This window comes from Zonotrichia leucophrys, chromosome 8 (assembly GCF_028769735.1).
Source record: "Zonotrichia leucophrys gambelii isolate GWCS_2022_RI chromosome 8, RI_Zleu_2.0, whole genome shotgun sequence".
Lineage (NCBI taxonomy): Eukaryota > Metazoa > Chordata > Aves > Passeriformes > Passerellidae > Zonotrichia > Zonotrichia leucophrys.
In genome coordinates this window covers 22,441,790-22,461,506 of record NC_088178.1, presented here as the reverse complement: position 1 = coordinate 22,461,506, position 19,717 = coordinate 22,441,790, and the positions used below count along the sequence as shown (strand labels likewise).

The 19,717-nt window shown below is 40.6% G+C and overlaps 1 protein-coding gene across 1 annotated transcript; it reads left to right on the top strand.

Moving 5' to 3' along the window:
* The first annotated feature begins 263 nt into the window (after positions 1–263).
* STIL (STIL centriolar assembly protein) lies at positions 264–18,851 on the top strand. The gene is made up of 16 exons (XM_064720102.1): positions 264–484; positions 1,489–1,596; positions 1,927–2,042; positions 2,143–2,330; positions 3,301–3,548; positions 4,359–4,442; positions 4,554–4,640; positions 6,284–6,431; positions 7,551–7,660; positions 8,466–8,580; positions 9,369–10,421; positions 11,705–11,855; positions 12,587–12,812; positions 14,684–14,876; positions 15,474–15,727; positions 17,545–18,851. The coding sequence occupies exons 2-16, from the start codon at positions 1,505–1,507 to the stop codon at positions 18,362–18,364; spliced, it is 3,885 nt and encodes a 1,294-aa protein (XP_064576172.1). The 5' UTR covers positions 264–484; positions 1,489–1,504; the 3' UTR covers positions 18,365–18,851.
* Positions 18,852–19,717: the final 866 nt, after the last annotated feature.

Genomic DNA, 19,717 nt, shown 5'->3' with positions numbered 1-19,717 from the left:
CATGGCACGGCATGGCCCAGCCCGGCAGCAGCGGCGGCGGCGCCCCCGCTGCCATGGCAACGCCGCCGCATCGCCGCAGTGCGCCTGCGCACTCCCCGCCCCCTGGCATTTTTAAACCCCCTGCGCGCGCGCTGGCGGTTGGTTTCCCCGGGGCGCGCTCTGATTGGTCGAGCCAGCCGTTCCCCGCCGCGCTCCGATTGGGCCGCGTGAGGCAGAGGGGGCGGGTTCAACTCTCTGATTGGCCGGCGGGGGCAGGGGGCCGGCCGGGGCTGCAGAAGGCGCCGGGACGAGCGGGACGCGGCGGGAGCGGCCGCGCTGGGTTTGGAGCTGCGGTCGCTGCTACCGGGGCCGCTGCGCTCTCACGGCCGCTGCCCCGCCGAGCCGGGGCCTGCAGTGGGTGGGCTCCACGCTGGGGAGAGGGAGAAGAGGAGCGGGCAGAGCTGCGGCCCTGCCCAGACCCCGTTCGGCTCGGCCCGGATCTCAGGTACCGCATCGCTCTGGCCCCGCCGCGCACACCGCGCCCGCTGCCCCTCTGCCAGTGAGGCTCGGGGTATACAGAGCTGTGGGAGAAAACGGGATGTGGGTCTCTGCTTCGTGCTTGTCAAGTTGAAACAGTGGTGCTTTAAAAAAATGTCCTCTTCTATAAATTTAAGCTTAAGGCTTGTTTGGCATTTGGTTTTTAAGGGGAGTTAATTAACTGCTGCTGGAAGTGCATCGTGACTGAGTTCTTTGGAGGACTGCCTTAAAAATAAAGTTCTTTCTTGGCAAGTTGAAATGCAGAGGAAGCACCTTTGCTTGGCAAAGTTTCATGCTTGAGATAACTACAAAGAGACTTGTTGCTTATTTGTTAAAATCTGTTGGGGTATTTGCCAAATTATATGGGCTGTCAATTGTTTTGTATGTTGCTTTGTTTAGGCAACTCGGAAAAATCTCATCCTGGTAGTGTAAATAAGTTAATGTGATTACATACTGATTTCTTCAGGGCTCTTTGAAGTATGACTGCAAGATGTGTACTATACTGTTTAAGCCAAGGCTTTATTTCAGAAGTCTTCAAAGTTTAAGTGGTGTGAATGCTCACTTGAAATACAGAGACTAAAACAGGTCTTTAAAAAGTTGATCTAGTGTTAAATTTGCTAAATCAGTTTTTTTGTGCCACGGGAGTTTCTGATTAGTGGTAACACTTTTTTTCCCTAAATTATATCTAAGTAAGCTTTATCTGCAAGCTTGTGTTTTGGCCTACACATCTTCCAAGGTTCCAGAAAGAAACTGTCAGGTGGACAGTAAAGGTTTTGTGTTGACTGTAACTCTGACAACTTCGTAGGACAAAGTTTCTGCTTTGTTGGCCTGGACTTGAAACAAAAAAGTCCAAACAGTTTATGTATTCTATTTCTTGATTTTCTTACTGTGTCATGCCTTTGTTCCTTCTTTTAAACATCGTAAGATAACAATGTACCTTAATCCATTTTTTTTAATCTCTGATTTTCCTAGATTTGTTCCCAAAAGGATGGTCCCTTTCAGTTTCCCTCTGTCCAAGTGTGCACTTTGGGACCCAGTCCCCATGGGCGATGTCATTGGCACACACATCACCTATTACAGGTATTGATACCCTTTTGGGGCAAGCTAAAGCTTAAAATAAATTATGGAGTGTGTGATGCAAAGCCTCATTTTGTCTTTTGAGTCTGTTCTATGGCAAGGCCCAAAGCAAAAGGAAGCAGTGTATTTGTTATAAGCATATAGAGATTTTCACTGGAAAATTTTCAGTTTCCTTTCCTTTGTGTAACACAGTCTAGTGGCTTGAAGGTGCATCAATTTAAAGTAACTTAAAATTTATTTCTATTTTCTTCCCATATGGATAAGTGATACTTTAAAAAAAAAAAACCATTAAAAAGGATTTGTGACTTAAACTTGCTTATTATCTCTTTTTAGAAACCCCAAAATATGTCTGGTGGAGAAAACCTTGCGGCTTGCCTATCGCCATGCTAAGCAGAACGAAAAGAAATCATTGTCCTGTTTTTTGCTTGGCACCCTCACAGTAGATGAAGGTAATTCTAAACATGAGGTAGACAGGCAGTGTTGGTTGGTTCAAGCTGTAGTTAAGCTGAGTTTTCTCTTGGACTCTGACTTTATTTCTTTATTTTGAAGATGGGGAAGGCGTAACGCTGACAGTAGATCGTTTTGATCCTGGCCGAGAAGTTGCTGGTGGATCAGGCAAAATTCCAACTGCATCCCTTCCTGGAGACTTCTTGATTCCATGTACAGTTAATGCCTGGGGACCTTGTTCAGATAGTATAATAGTGCACAGTGTTGAAGATATCAGCTTGGCTTTCAAGGTAGGCATCCCTTAGCAGCTTTTGGGTCTCTCAAACAGTGAAATGTCTGCCAGGCAGGACACTGGACTATGCACAGAGTGATTTCCAGCACAGCAAGGTTAGGGCTGAACCAAGACCATGTAGTTAATTGTGTGAAATGAGCTGCTTGAGTGTCATTGAAAAGTGTACTGAAAACTGGTAAAGTCAGTTAATCCTCACAGGTGTTTAAGGATCACACAGTCTTTAATCTTGGATGAAAATCTTGCTGACTGACCAAAGTGTTTCAGCTGATCTAACCACCAAAACCAGCAAAGCAACAGCAATTGCAGCAAACTTACTTAAACAAGAGAAAACAGCTTTTTTTTTTTTCTTTTTTCCCCCTCAAAACTGTCATTAATCAGTTGCAGTATTGGGCAGTTGTTGCTGAAGTGTTGCTAGGCAAGTGACCCGCCCAAAACGTGTGGAGCCCTGTGTAGGTTAACAGCCATAGCTGAGATGTGTGCTCTGCTGTAATCTATTAAATACACTTTCCATTCCTGTAGACTTTTCCCAGTAGTTATTGTAGTGTGTATTTTATAATACAAATTAAGCCTGCTTCACACCTGAACTTTCTCATGATGATACATCCAGATATTAAATTACATATTTCTTGAATGCAAGTAAGAAAACTTTGGCAAATCAGCTTGAGCCTTTTAGTTGTCTGTTATTATATTAATTTTTATATCATTTAGTAACCCCATGCTTTCTAATACATCATAAAACAATTCTGAGATGTGCATAGCTAATTTTCAGGTGTATTGTGCATTATTCATTATATTCACTAGAGCAGTGAGCTTTGGAGACCTGGGCTAATGTCTTTTTGTATAGTACCTGCTGCAATAATAGCTGTGATGAATGATTTGAATTCCTAGTGTAATAAATCTTGAATCATGGTAATCATGGAAAATAACTTAGTGTATTTAACTCTTTTTTTTTTTTTTCTTACTTCTAGAGTCTGCAGCAGAGTCTGTGCAGTAAAGAATCTCTGGATCTTTCTAAACTGCTCACTGTCAGAGCTCACATTTTTTTCACAGAAAACCTGGATAATCTACCCTTTAATTTTTACTGGGCTTCTCTTACTCTGGCCAATATTTTGGAATACACCCCTGTGAAGTCTGTCCCAATTATTCCAACAGCCCTAGCAAGAAATTTGACCAGTCCTATGAATATTGCACAAGTTCAAGGAACTTACAAATGTGGGTGAGTAAAAGGTGGTGCTAAAGCTGTCAAAGTTGCCTGTCAGTTTCTTGCCTTTCCAAAGGAGGTGGGTAAGAGCGATCTCAACTGTACTTTGCTTTTTAGTGAAATAATTGACATATAATGGCATGTCTTCTGGCCTTGGAAATGTATTAAAATTTTGAACAAGAATCAGGAAATGGGATGGAGAAAAACATTAACTGGTTGAATAGAAATTCTTGCTTTTGGCTTCAGTGAAAGTGGCAGAACACACCTCTAGTTAACATAATAAATGTAAATAGCTTCCAGCTTTTTAAACACCATAGGTGCTTGCCCTACAATGAAAAGCAACTGAATGCAAACCAAAGCTTTCTTTTTGTGCTTCTGAGATGGTATTGAGAAGTCATCATTCTGACTGGTAACTAATTTAATAGGATGAACTACGGATAGATCAGGGAAATAGCGTGAAGCAACTGAATGTCATTTTATTTGGATAGGGACTTCATGAATGCCTCTCTGAAAGTTACTCTTCAAATTTAACATGGCTTGTCCTTGGATTTGTTGTGAACACTAATTCTAGTATTCACTAAAATACTACAAATAGTACTATGTAAATTTTGTCCTTGATAACTCTTTGATACCCAGGGAATTGCTGAAAACCTGGGGAGCTGCTGTTAAGTGTGTGGAGTAAGAGCAGTTTTGATCTTTAATTTTTTTCCCTAAATTTATTTTCTTATAGTATTTTCTAAACTTGTACTTCTCTCTCCAGGTTTTTTTTTTCCTAAAAACTGTCTTCCAAAATACTAAAACAACCCAACTTTTGCTTTGTTTCAGCTACCTTACTATGGACCAAACAAGGAAATTGCTTTTACTGCTTGAGTCTGATCCCAAGGCTTATGCTCTGCCATTAGTTGGAGTGTAAGTGTTCAGATTAATACACACGTTGATTTGAGATGTATCTGAGGGATTACATAGCAAAAATTTGGTACCAGAGCTGTCTCTAATTAGACTTTTTTTTCTTATTTCTAGTTGGCTGAGTGGAGTTACTCATATCTATAGTCCTCAGGTCTGGGCCTGTTGCTTGCGATATTTGTTCAGTTCTTCAATTCAAGAAAGGCAAGTCACTTTTATAGGTAAAACATAGAGGTACCTAAAAAAGTATTCCACAGAAATGCATGACAACATGGGCTCTGCTCAAAGATATTTGAGGAAATTCTGTGATTTGTATGTTGTATAGAGGTAAGGCTGTCTGGTTTAAATGTTGTTTTTGGTTTTAGCTTCTGCACAAAAATTTTCTGTGACTGAAATGTTGGAAAGCTGAGCTGATATCCCAAAGTCAGAAGAGGGTGAACATTAATATCCTGAAGGTCACTGCATTTTAGTTGAAATAAGAAGCCACAAGCAGGAAACAGTAGTTTAAACAGTGGTGGGGTTTTGTTTTTGAGCTTTTCTTAGGGGCATTTTCTTTGAGATAAGTTGTCTTCCTGGTTGTGTCTGACCAACATATTGAAACATATTGATTTGCAGCCTATGCTGTCCTGTTAGACTTCCTGTAAAATGTTCAGGTTTTTTTTTTTAAGAGTGTTTGCATTCTGGGGTATTTTTTGATTGTGATGTTAGAGGATAATCATTCCTCATTGTCTGGATTTTCTCATTTGTAACATTTGCTGAGTTCTATTTGTGTGGAGCTGGGAGGGAATTCAGGTGTTTATAGTTTGAAACTGCACCTCAGGTAAATGAGACTCTATGCTGTATGCATAAGCACTTCTTCTGATTGCCCACATTTGTTTTTAAATTGTGAAATGCAACCACGTTTGGTGAACAGATGTGTCTGCAATTACAAAATAGACTTCTTTCCCTTAACAACTGAAATATGTCCAAACACAGATAAGAGACCAATTAGATTATTAGATAGGCAAGTTGGATGCTTGACTCTCATTAACTTTAACTGATGCCATCATGGAAGTGGATTAGGGAGATTTGATGAACCATGCAAACAGCATTAACCTCTGCAGGCTAACTGCTTAATCTGTGCATCATACATTTTTAACTCTTTAAGTTGTAAGTAAACTTTGAAGTTGCATGAATGTGTTTTTCAAGCATCCTGTTTCTACTGCTTTTTCTATTGCATATATTATTTAATGAAAAAGCAAACAAAAAAGCCATTAACAAGCATGTTACAAGTACTATAAAAAGAAAAACTGTTCTGAAATTAGTCCTACCTTTTATTGGAAATACACATTATTGTCATTATCCTTGAAATTGTGTTAAATGCTGATTGTTGTTACTCACTATTCTCAACTTATAGAAAAAAAACCCTTCAATAAAATTTTCCAAAAAAAAATTATCTTTTTGCTAATTAATGTTTTTTGAATGTTTAGGGGTAACTGAGTCATTAAGTATCTTTTATAATGCATCTTAACTGAAAACTAAAAAGAAAATAAAACACAATATCATTCTTACAGATGTTTTCTTCTCTATTATGTTTGAACTCTTGCAGGAATTCATTTAACGTACTAAGTGATAGTAAAGGTTTGAAATACAAAGGACTTGGATTATTCCTATTTCTTGACTTTTCTTTGATTATTGCATGTGGCTACAGTCATAAATCCCTCTGCACTATCTATAGCTAAGCACCACACAAAATGCTATAATTCACCCGTTTGCTAAACTATGTGAAAATTTGTTCACTGTATTGCAAATCTAAGGGCCTTCTTCATGTTTAAGTTATTTAAAGATGTATTTTTCTTCTATTTTAGGGTTTTTTCAGAATCTAGGAGTTTTCTTGTTGTGCTTTATTCATTGACACACAAGGAACCAGAGTTTTATGAGTGTGTTCCATGCAGCGGGCAGACTGAGCTGGGGTTTCAGATCCTAACTTGCCATGAAACAGTTCATCTGTTCAAAGTAAGTGTCTTGCTTTCCTCCTGCATCATGGTACTTCAAAATTTACCTTAAAAGAGTCATTATGATGTGTCCCAACTGGATCTGCAGTGTTTGAAAATTATGTAGCTCTATAAAGTGACATCATTTTGTCCCTCAAATTGAGAAATTACTTCCAAAGGCAGCACTGTTCACTTTTCTAATAGCATTAAGCATCCGTCTTTTAAGTATATCATGCTGTGTTGGCCTTGGTTAGTGTTCCTTCCTACTAGTGACCTTCTGGCCTTGTGAGCAGAGACTCAGACTTCCTGCAGCATTTGTTACTCTGATGTGCTGTGTTCAGCTTGGCCACATCTGACAGCTGCTCTGGGTAATGCTTGCTGGAGGGCAAAGCTGGGTGTTGTGCTTTGCTTGAAGTTAAATGCAAAAAGGAATTCAGAGGTTACTAATTTCATCAGTTTTACTAATGGAGAATTTTATCTTTGTGCAAAGTAACTCTCTGAAAGAATTTGATGATAGAAGTCTGGGAGATGGCTAGTAAGGTTTGAGGAAGTTCTAGGAAATCTCAGTTCCTTATGTGTTTTCCAAGGCTTGTGCAGAACCTGAAGCTGAGCTGTTAATTTGCTCAGTAAATGCTGCTGTGCTCTGTCAGAGAAGCAGTGAGTGTAATGTGTGTGCTGTGCTGTGTGCTCAGCTCTCTTCCCAACTGAATTTCCTTGTCAGGGTTGCCTTCTCCCTTTAGCCTAGGGCTAGCTCAGCTTTCTAAGATGACACATCTCTCCACAGAAGCTCACTGCTGTTGTCTCCAGGAGCTGCCCAGCTGTGGTGTGTGAGGCAGCACAGGAACGTTTGCTGTTTCCTGTAGTGGTGGCAGCCCTGGAGGAGTATCTGAGCAGTTACAGTGAGGAAGCATCTGCTCATGGCTATAATTAGCCCAACTCCTTTACAGAGTAGCAGGGGAACAGTGTTAAACAGGAAGGGAAGTTGTCTGCTTCCTTGTAGTGCTGAAAAAAATTTGAAAGTAGGGGACAAGCGGCAAATAATCATATAAATGTCTTTAAAGCTGTTTCTCTGGGAGTAGTACCTCACTGATTGAAAGTTTGAAGGTTTCCTGCCTCACAAATATGGAACATCTCATTCCAGAACGTTGAAGCATCAGACAAGAGCCCTGTCCAGTTTGAGTTGAGTGCAGAAAACCAAAATGCAGAAACTGAGTTCTTCAGCAGAATTTGCAAGAAACTTCCAATCAAAAGGTAAATCTCTGCAATGCCATTTATGTGCAAAAATGAAATATTTATTGGATGAGGGTTTTGATCTGATCTGTGCTATGTGTCAGTTGAGCTGTGCATGCATTCTATTGCATTAAAATCTGTGTTTGTGCTTTTATTTATTCCTAGAGTTAGTATTTTTCAAGTAAGATGGTCAAGCTGTCTGTAATCCAAAAAAGCCTACTTGGTACTGGTGGTTTTAATTTATACAGTGGGTGCTTCTAAAAAGGCTTCCTCACTGATGAGGCTTAGTTCACTCTATTAAGATTTAAGTGAGCTCTGTCCTTTGAAGCAAATCTCTAATTGAAATCTACTTAAGTAAAAAAAATTTCTTTTTTTCCTTCCCACTTTTCAGAGCTCCAAGACCCGGATAGTTTGAAACTTAGTGATTTTTTTAAGAACCTGGCTTATCCATCAAATTTTTATCTATGACTAGAAGATGGCCTTTATTTTCCTTCAAACCATGTTATAATCTTTACTGTAGCACCTCCTATCTTTTTACTATATATCAGTGCTTTGTTGCTAGAATGTCATTTAAAAGCTGTGTTTGTGTGATGCTGTGGGGAGGGAGGGTTTGCATCTTCTTGCCCAAAAGCAGCTTTTCTATTTTGATTGTTTGATCTTAGAAGTGTTGGGTTAACTCCCCAGCTAACCAGGGAGAAGTTGGATGGCAACTGCTTCTTAGAAAAATGATGCACTGTAAATGGCACATTGAAAAATGTGAAATTTCATGTTACTGCTGCCAATTCTAACAAGCAAGCATTTTTACTTTGCTATATTTTGGTTTCAGTCCTCCCCAAGGCTCTTCACCCAGCAAGTTGTCAGCAAGTGATCACGACTCTGGTGTGGAAGATGAGGATTTATCCCCCAGACCAATTCCAAGTCCTCACCCAGTGAGTCAACAGGTAACTAAATAAATAGTTGCTCTGGGTATCTCAGATGTGACACTTGGAGCAGCAGAACTTATTTTAAGGGAACTGTAGAGAAAAGCTTCTCTCTCTCAATGTCCTAGCAAGGGAAAGCAGAATTGAAGAAATTAACCATGGGTCCCACTCCTGTAGTTAATCTGCCATTTTCCAGGATTTTAGACACTTTAAATTCCTGTACATGCTGTGATTTGGAAACAGAGAGTAGTTTCTATTTTAGGAATCTCGCTGTTGTTGAATGGAAGAGCTGTAGTGTCTGAGATAGAGACAGCCAGCTCTTGTGGTTTTTTTTATTTCATTTACCCAAAAGATCTGCTCTGTCCTTTTTTCTTCACTGAAATGTGTACAAATACAATAAGTATTTGTACACAAATAGGTCTAGAAGGATGTGATAATTGTGTACAAAATATTTTCTGTTGCAGATATCTCCTGTATCTAAGAATAATAAGAGGTGACACAAAGTCCACCTCTAGAAGGGAAATATCCATATTCTGACATGTACTCCCAAATGACATGGACCATTAATTTGGCAGACAGGGCTGTTACTGTATAAAAGCAATTTTCCTTTCAGAATGATCCTAGAGATCTTGCTGCTTTTTCTGGATTCTCTAGTCTTTAAGGAATGTGTTTAACTTGTGTTTGGTTTGGAAGCTGATAATCATCATATATTGATTTTTAAATGAAAACATTTTATTTGAGGAAATCATGCATTCAAAGAGCAGACAATATTTTTAAATTATCATCTATGTGTGTAATTGTCCTTTCAGGTTACCAGAATTTTTCCTTCAGTGCCAGAGCTGTCACTTATTTTGGATGGGAGTTTCATAGAATCAGGACAATCATCTAAACCTATGGGGACTTCAGGTGCTAAAAGTCTGCCCACAGTGCCAAATCAGCCTGTGAAAAAGAAGTGTTGCATGAGACCTACATGTCACCCCAGCCAGCACTCTGAAGACAGGCAGAACTTTCCTGCTAATGTGGGAGATCCCTCTTTGAGACGATTACCAAATCCTATAAGCCAGAAAATTCCAGCTTCAATGCCTTGCAGAGGAAATCAAACTCTACTACAGCAGCAGGTGCAGTGTAAGAAGGCTTCCTCTCAATCAAGAAAAAGTTCAGGATCATCTTCTCCTTCAACTCCTTGTACTGGGCCTTCCCCAGATGCATCTGTGCACCACCCCAGAAAGCCTTTGGAAAAACTTGTGTTAAATCCTGAGAGTGTCACACCACAGGATGAGCCTCTGCCGAGGAGAACATCAGTGCCTGGTTCCAAGCAGCTTCCTGCTGCCACACAGCCAGTCCTCCACAACTCTGCTTTGTCACCACAGAGCTGCAGACAGCCACCAGACCTGCAGGTGACAGTTCAAGTGCCACCTTCCTGTCCAGCATGCAGCTGTCAGTGTCCTGCTTCTCTCCAGTACAATCCCATAACCCCATGGCAAGGAGTTGGGAAAATGAGCCCCGGTCATGGAGCGGAAATCCCACCGGAGATGGCTCAGCAAAATCCTTGTGCAGTGTTCCATCAAAACATCATTTGCCCAAACGTTTGCTGCAACCCAGGGTATGCCACGAGCAGCCCTATAAATGTGAGATATCCTGGGAAAACAGGGAGCTGCTCTCATGACAGTGGCTTATCAGCTGGGATGAGGATGGCATCGAGTGCGAGCCCCTCGAGCGTGCAGTGCTGTGCAGCCCACTCCCCGTGCCTGCACACGCCTGCTCCTGCAGCTCCATCAGATAATGGCATGATGGGATTATCTCCAGATGCATTCCAGCTCCTCACCCAGCAGGACAGACAACTCAAATTACTGCAAGCTCAGGTCTGTGGAAATGTCAGCTTTCTCCTCTGCCCTCTCAGTGATTATGCTTCGATAGTTCCCCTGCTAAAGGAATTAAATTAACTGTTGTCTATCTGTGTTGGAGCAAGGGAGCCTGTCATACCAGTTGCAGTTTGGGCATGGAGAGGGGACTTAATTAGCCTTACCAACTGATGTCCCTTTAAAAATCATTTTACTTATATCTAATTAAATTTTGCCTTTATTTCTGTGATATTTCCATAACATGAAGGTTTATTTTTAGTAGACTGTTTGTAATGCAAACTGATACACTTTCTGTGTAAATGCTTTTCTACTTACATGCTTGTCCATGAAAAAAAAAAAGTACTGCATAGGCTACAGACTTTGGAATTATTGTAAATAATGAAACACAGAATGTTCTCATGTTGCTTTTTCCACCTTCAAGCCTGCAGCTCCCTGAGCTGTTGCAGACAACTTAAGTTTTCAAAGCATGAATTCCTAGTTCATCAGGTCTTTTTTGTGCTGAAAACTGGACTTTGGGGGTCTTGCTGTGCTCTGTTGCCTCACCAAGTTAAGTTTCTTCAAAATACCAGTCCCTTGATCAACCTTCTGGCCCTGTATTTTGCAGGATATAATTTGGGGCTGAAGAGACAGTTTAAATTTTGCTGCTGGTAATGAATAATACAAACAGAAAAGTCTACAGTACTTGAACTAGAAAATGACAGCTGGAATTTGTTTTTGGTATAGTTCCTGTTTGTAAAGTCAAGCTCCTGAAGCATGGGTTGTGCATGAGGGAAACCCCTCCTTACTGCAGCCTTCACTGTTACTGTATTTCTCCCTGGAGCTGCAAGCTAATCGTTGAACAGGGTGGATGAAAATCCTAGAGAGAAGATTGCCTGGCAACCTTAATTTTATCATTTAATTGCTTAGCTTTGTAATTAATACAAAGTTGGTGTAGGGACAGTGGGCACATAAATGCTTGGCTGGTAAGTCGGTTAATAGGCTTTGTATGTGAATGAAAGGGAGGGAATACTTCCAGCAAGTGTGGTGCAAACAGGCTTTACCCAAGTTGTCTTGGTGCTACCTCTGCCAATGTGCTTAAAGATCTTCTTTGCTAGCTCTGCCAACATCAAAATTGGTGTTTTGATTTATGCCGTGTGCACTGCTGACAACTGGAAGGCGTTCAGGCTGCTGTGGCAGCGCAGCCTGTTTGAGTCCAGATCTTAGCAGAACCCGATTAATTCCCTTTTGCCTGTCACAGCTGATATTTTATTGTGCAGATGCTAACTTTGCGATGACTGTTACAGATCCAGCGCCTGCTGGAGGCTCAGGCTCGCCAGGAGGGTTCCTCGGAGGCGGCAGAGAAGGGGGAGAAGGCCGGGGAGCTCGTGTCCATGGAAACCCAGACCTCACCGCCGCCGTGCCCCAGGAGAAGCGTGAGCGTGGCCGTGAGCACAGGTAACGCTTCATTCATTAGCACAGACTGGCACCGCTTCCTTCTGGACGTTTCTGTGGTTCATTGGGGCATGGAGGAAATGTTTTTGCAGAAAGAAGTTGTGCAAACATGCACCTAGATCCAAACAACACCTAAGTTGTTGAGGTGTTATTTGCAAGTTTAGGCTGGAGTTACTTTTGTCTTTGATTGCCATCACTGAAAGAGTTATTTTTCCAATAGGTTTAGAAAGCTGTTCTATTTAAAATGTTGTCTTGTTGACATGTAACTCCACATCTTTTTTTATTTAATACACTGTTTTGTAAAGTAATTGTTTCTATGCCAATATATATATTATTGATGTTGTTTGTAAATCATGCATGAAGAGGAGGTTGTATTTGCTTTAGTTTTGGAGAGTTATGCAGCTGTGTCTGTACAGCTGCATATTAACATATTGGCTCCTGCTAAATCCATGGAAATGTTGTGCTTAGTCTGGAGGAAACTTTGAAACAGCCTCAAGGTCAATGCATTTAAGTTATTTAATGCAACCATTTATTTTCATCAAGTATACTTTGGAAGAAACTAGGACTTGAATGATGTTTTGGCAGCTTTTAGCTGATTTAAACTGTAAATCACTTTTTAAATAGTGAAAGAAACATGAATGGGAGAAAGTTATTCCTCTAGCTATAGAAAGCCAAAGTCTCTCAAAAAAAGTAATGACTCCTCCTAAATAGTTAAACCTCTAATTTTGTCCTAGGTGCTAGTTTATTTTGGAATACAGCCTCCGAAAAACAAGGCAACTCCATACCACAAGGGAAAAAAGAAGATGGAGAGATTTCTAAGGAGGACATAAACATTTCAATTAATGCTGAGCAAGATGCAAGTAATACAAGTATTGCTTCATCCTTAAGGGTGGTTGACATGCCCAGCTTTGTAGAGAGTATTCACCTTGTGGAAGAAGGAGCTAATCAGAACACTCCCCAGTAAGTAACAGAAACACCCTGTGCTCACATAATGTGCTAGACTGCCTTATGTAAGTTATTACTTCTATAATATTTTTTTCCTTCAGGAGTTATAAATAGTCTGACCTCAGCTGTTGTGTTCTCTCCCTTCTGTATTTTTTAATTATGCTTGGAATTGTACAGCTCACCAGAAGACATCTGCCTTTAGAGTCTGCATTTATCAGTCATGCAGGTTTAGCTACCTGTCAGCAGCAGCTGATGGCAAAAGCCTTTAACTTGCAAAAGCATGCACTGTGCTGGCAGCATTCCTTTTCTTACCTTAAATCCTGACTGGAAAAGGGGATGCTGCTATACTCAGTTGTTTTCCTACAGTGGCTTTTCCTTGTCAGCATTCAGAACCTTCTGAGTTCTGAGGGGCTTGGGATGAGGTGTTTATGATTATGTGGCTGTTCCCTGAATTTCTCTTTATTTTATGCCTGATTACTTTGTGAGTGGTGCATACAGATACTGACTTCACTGCTGTTAATTATTTTTGAGCTCAGTTGCTTTATAGTGCAGTGACTAATCTCAGAGTAATTTGGGAAGTGGTTTTTAAAATATTTTTAATTATCTATATGCATGCTATTTCTATGTAGGGATCGCTCAACAATTTAGCACTTTAGTGATCTAATATTGCCTAAGTATAAAGAGCCAAAAGAGGGGGAATGCCCTTCCAGTTAAGTTAGGTTCCTAAAATAGTCATATTGGGAAAAATTATGGTAATGAAGCTATAACTTAACTATTCATAGTCCTTGATTAAAGTGCTGTCTGCAAACATATATTGCTATCAGAAATGTTATGGATTCAGATCAATCTTATGAACATGGTATTTTTGGACAATGCCATCTTAAGGTTCTCTTCAACTTGGATTCATAAACCAGTAAACTAGCTGTAAATTATCTTATAGTGAGAATGTAGAGCATCACCCAGATTCATTTGAGGAGGAGGAGGGGAACATTTTTGGGAATGATGAATAATTGCTAGTGTAACAGTAGCTGATAACCTACATTGACTATCTGGTATGTCACGTGCTTTAAATCTTATCACTTTCAACACAGGCAATTGATCAGTTGAGTTCTGAAATTCCCTTATCTTACACTTGTCTCCTCAGGAGGAACAGGAAGGGGGAGGAGGTTGCTTGAGGATCTTCTTGGGATGATAGTAGTATTGATATGTCTGGTCTCCAAAGGCTTATGCAATGCACACACCAATGAGGGGGTGCAGAGCATTGTGTTGTAACTCATTCAGTGTTTAGCCTTTGTAGCTCCTCTTTCACATCTCTTATTGTAAAGTATTTCAGCTAGGTGTTTGTTTGTTCTCAGTTTATGATGCTCTGTGCACGTGTGTACTTGTAACTGTCTTTGAGAAGTTTTTAAACTGCCACAGGAATCCCATGGGAACTTATGTACCTTGGTAAAAGCAGCTTTTTAAATAAGTCATGTGTCAGAGCATACAGAAGATATTTGCTCCTAAAGGCTTATAAGTGGTCTGCTGAAAACAAATTCCAAATTGTTTATAATTTTCCTTTCATCAGGTTTAAGTCATAGTGTGTCACTGAGTTTTGACTAGTCCAGGAATGCCGTTGCCACTCTCAAATCATCTTTTGGAAAACTAGTTGGGCTGTTGTAGTTGCACAGTTGGAATTCTATTTCCTCAGTCCTCAAATGACTTTTGAGACTTTTGACTGCAGAAAGGAGCAAAGCCTTGAGCAGCAGGCAAAACTAAAACCCATTAGGATCCGTGTGCAGTACTTGATTGTTCTCCTCTGTTTACGAACAAATAAAGTACATATTGTGATAATGATGCTTCTGCTGTTTCAAGAAGTATGTAGCTATCTTGGTGTTCTCTTCCAGACCTGGAAACGTTTCCCAGGCACTTGCTCGTGGCTCATCCTTGGAGGACAGTGCCAGTGTGTGTTTACAGAAAGAGCCATCGGAGGGAGCCAGGAGCCAGGTGGTGGTAACAAGCGAGCAGAGCTCGGAGCCACCCACCCCGCTGCTGCCTCAGCAGCCCTCGGAGGAGCTGAAGCTTTACCAGGACTTACTGGTAACTCATGCACATTTTATATTCTGCACTGAATGCAACAGTCAGAACAGCACCCTGCTGAACTTATGATGTGGTGTTGGCAGGAATGAAAGCTGCTTGTGGTTTTCAGATTCACATTGTGCTCTACAGAAAACTCTTGAGTTTGTGGTTCTTCAATTTTTTTGAATGTTTAAGTGGTTATTTTGTACTTCTCTTTCATGCATACGTGGATTACTTTCTATTATCTAATAAATAATATTTTTTAATTCAAGGACCTCAGCTGATAACTTCCCAAATTAGTGGCCTTTAAAATAACACAGCATTTTACCTTCAAGTCCCTTAAAGGGCGGATATTTTCATCTTGAAGAATATCAGTATGTGATGTGTTTAAATTCAGAACAGACTCTTTTAGAAAGCTTGAAGTGTAAGATGTTGCAGTGTTTGACTACACTGCTGTGAGTTTAAGTGATTGCATCTGAACTGTATCTGAATTTGCCTTCTTTGTTAGAATAAGCTATTAACCCATCAAGTTGTATTTGAAGTTGTGTAGTCAGGAATTTGGTATTTGACAGACCCTGTATGTCATTATGTTTTTGCCATGTGCTCCTTTTTCTGTAGGGCCAAGTAAACCACCTCTTAAAGACCTCAGAAGAGCAAGATCACTTGCCTTTAAAATCAGAATTTGTTGTTGATGATGGTTCTACATATCAGGATATTGATGGTACAGCAGAAGTGGCTTCAGAGACTCACACAGGAGAGGTGGACAAAGAGACTGTCATTAGTGCCACACTCAAGCAGCTGAGGAGCCTTGGAGTGGCAGTGGACTCACCAGGCAGTATGAAGGAAAATACACACAAAGTGGACAATGCCAGGTAAAAAATGCAGGTGGTTTTGAGTAGTAATGTGCAGATCCAACTGAAAATGAAGATGTGGTTTAATGAGTCAGGAGAAGACTGTTCACTGCCACTGGGATTTGGGTGCACCTTGATCTGCATTTCCTGCAAAACTGAAATGCTGGCTCATGCTATGGGCATTTCAGATAGGTTTAAAAGCTCTGCTAGAAAAACTCAGAATATTTGAATAGAACACAAGTAGCTCTTGCTGTTAGAGCATCTGGTGATTCTTAAAGCATTGTGCATGTAATTGCCTAGAACAGCAAGGAAGCTATGGGCAATTCTTTGGTCTGTCTCCAAGTATTCCAGAGCAACTCTGGACCTGGGAGACTGAACATTAAGCAGCTGTGTATTTTGTCATTGCTTCTTAACCTTTGTCTTGCTCTTTACCCAGTATATGTGAACTTGTTACTGTGTCTTTGGTATCTAATCAAAACTGGTTCTGTCCTAATTGCTTGTTATTGTGGGTGCTGTGCCTTGAGCAGAGAAAGTGCTGGGGAGGGAAACAACAGCCTTGTTGAAACAGAGGAAGGAACAGAGAAGTAACTTCTGAAGGAAGATTTTTAGGCACAGGAATTTACTTGCAAAGCTGTGTAGGCATAGGCTGACTGCCTGGTACAGCTTCACTTTCATCCTTATTGTCTTCTTGATCCTAGTGTGTAGCTGTTATATAAACAAAAAAATCTAACCACCTCCTAATTAATCTTCTCTTCAACCATGTGTCAAGTCTTGTGTCCAGTCATACAGTTTCTAACCTTTTTTCTCTCCTTTTCACTTGTATTTTATTGGATGATTTTCTGGGATTTCTGGACTGCCTTCCTGGCTGGAGTCTGTCAGTGTTCTTTTAATGTGAATAACATGCTAACATGTGAACCTGTAAGGCAAAACTTGAACTCTTGGGGCTTTTTCCTTCAAACTTGGGGAGTGGGGTGGAGTCCTTCCTTCTGCCACTTTCAAGACTGATAAACAATTCTGAGAAAAGATCTACAGCTCAGTAGAGAAGGAAACAACAGTGCAGCTCCATAGCATAATAAGTGGTTGTTGTTGCTGAGCCAGTTTATTTTCCCTGGGTAAACTTCAGAATTTGTGCTTAGTGAAATAGGAAGCCTCTTAATTCTTAATATGAGGAGTTTGGCTTTATGAACTAATATTTGATGTGTGAGCTAAATGCAGTGGTTTACAACCATTACTGGTGTACCACAGCTTGTTCTTTTGGTCTTCAAACACATGATATATATACAAGAAATTGCTGCACCAGGCAACAGAACAAATGAACATTCCTCATTTGAAGGTACTTCAAAAATTAGAACCTTGTAGGCTTCTGGAAACAAATGCTATGTCAGAGTTTCTGTAAAAATCCTGGAATTACCATGCATTGGGAAAGATATTCTTGGTCTCAGTCATTTGGCTTGTATTTCCAGCTATAAAATTTGGGCTGAATGGTAGAATTTAGAGTTGTAGGATCAGACATACATAATGTCCCATTCACTGGTGAGAAAAGATCAAGAGTTCAAACCTGCTTTAAAACCAAAACCAGCACTGCAACCTGCTAGAGATGGGTGGCTCTTCATATAAGAGTAGTGTGTATTGAAGGAGAAGGGAATATCATCCATCCTCTGGCAGTGTTTAGATACTTCTGGGGATGAGTAGCTAGTTTTAATTATGTGCAGATAATATGATCTCAGTCCTGATGGGGCTGTGTTCAGAAGGAAGGAGAAATCAGTACAGTGAGCAAAATTGTGAAATTGATGCTTTTCCTGTAATGCTAAGGTAACTTTTTGCTGCTTTATTTTCAGCATCTTGGCGTGCATAAGTCCTGAAGCAGTGGTGCCTGGCTTAAATTCCATGTTACTTGCCAATGTCAGCATGTGTCCCAACGTTGTTGATCTGAGCATGGAAGCCAACGCCATAGCCCTGAAGTACCTCAGTGAAAATCAGTTATCCCGGCTGTCCCTCAGCCGCTCAGGCCAGAACCCTCCCACAGATTTCTCCTTCCAGGACATCCTGCAAACAAATACAGACAAGAGCATGGTGGGTCTGAGTTTAATTTCTCCCAACAACATGTCCTTTGCAACCAAGAAGTACATGAAGCGATATGGGCTGATACAGGGCAGTGACAGCAGCGAGGATGAAGAGGAGCTGCAGGCTCAAGATGGCAATTTTGGCACTGTCAAAAGCAAAAGCATGCCAGACAAAAACTGTGCCCCTGCATTGGACAGCTTCAGCCACCAGACTGAATTACCCAGAAGAGTGGATGGAAGGGTTCCCATTCACCTAAAAAGTCACAGCAGAGAGTTGGTTACTAATGCTTCTCCACCAGAATTAAACAACCCTGTGTTAAGAAACATTACGAATGAAATTTTTCCTCCCAGAACAGATCAAGCAAATGAAAACTCACTTCAGTTCCTGAAGGGTTTAAAATCAAAAACCAGATTGTTACCTGGGAGGGTTGAATTCACTGAACAACCTATCAGGAAAGATGAAGGAGATACTCAGGCCTTTCATGGAAATCTGCGCACTCCAACCCTTGAAATGTTAAACCAGTCAAACAGCATCAATTCTGTTGGCACCATCCTTGATGTCAAACAACTCAGGCAATTACCAAAGCTGTTCTGAACATCCCTTGAGATGGCTGCAACCACTGTTTCAAATCAGAGGGCCCTCTCTGTAAAGGAGCACAGGAAACCACGGATTGAGCTCTCTTTGAAGAGGTCACTCTGTTGTACAGTGTAAAACTTGCAGAACTTTCAGCCAGCTCAGGGACAGCCACCTCAAAGTGCCTGGCTGAGGCAGTGCTGATCAGCACAGACATGTGTGTGCACTTTTGTTTACAGTTAGGTGTGATTTTAGAGCATATTGAAGGTGAATCAACCTGAGCCCAAGATGTACTTTTATATAATTTTTAACAGTGGTGATTTTTTACTTAAGTGTTCTTTTGTTGACTTTTTAAAAACAGACTTTTCCATGTTTGTGCCAACTGTGAGCCACTGATAATGTGTGTGGCAGAGCAGGGGTAACAGAACTAAAGCACTAATTTTTAGAAGTTTGCTGAAATGGTTGGATTCCTGTTTGTGGGTTGTCTGCGGGGAAGGGAAGTATAACTTTGGCTTTACTTTGCATAAAATTATTTCAAATTCAGCCAAAATGGCACATGTAACTCTCTGTATCATGAAATCTTTGAAGGAAACAGGGGAAAGCTGGCACTTTTAAGACTTGTAATTTTTTTCATCTCTATGTTTTCTATTTATTTAAAATTACATACTGCTGATAAAGGTCAAAGTTTCCATTAAAAAAATTAATCTTCACTTGACTAATGCTGCCTTTATTTAAGACATGTGGCTTTCCAGTCATTGTTAAAATTGTTAACTTGAAGTTCAGTGGTTCACCTGCTACTGAACTCATCAGGAGTCTGATACTGCGTGGTGGGATAAGCAGAAATAATAATTTACTTTGTTCTGAATGAACACATAAATATTCTGTCACCAAGCACTCCAGTCTGTTAATGAAGCAGATCTAATTCTTCACCTTGTGGTGATAATATTGCACAAGGTGAAGAATTGGCTGGAAGTGGTGATTCATTCCCATTCCCACCATTCCTGGTGGGAGAACAGTGGGATGATGGTGGAGCCATGTGTTTTCTCACTGGCCTTTTAGGTGCATCAGCATTCTCTCACAGGCTTTGGAACAAACTTTGTTTTAGTGATGGCATTGTCTCAACAGCAGTTCAGCCTGGTGCTGACCTTGCCTTTCCTGTTCTGAGTGTTAAAGCAGAGATCAAAACACCCTCTACTGAAATCCTGGGCCTTTTCCAGTCACATCCTAAGGACTGCAGTGTTCTTGGTATGTTTGAGTGGGCACTGATTGCTAATTAATTTATTACAGAATTGGGCTGAGATAAACCATGTACTGTTTTGAAGCAGTACAGAGAGAGGAAGGCAGCAGCTCCTTTTAAGCCAGAATTTCTCCTCT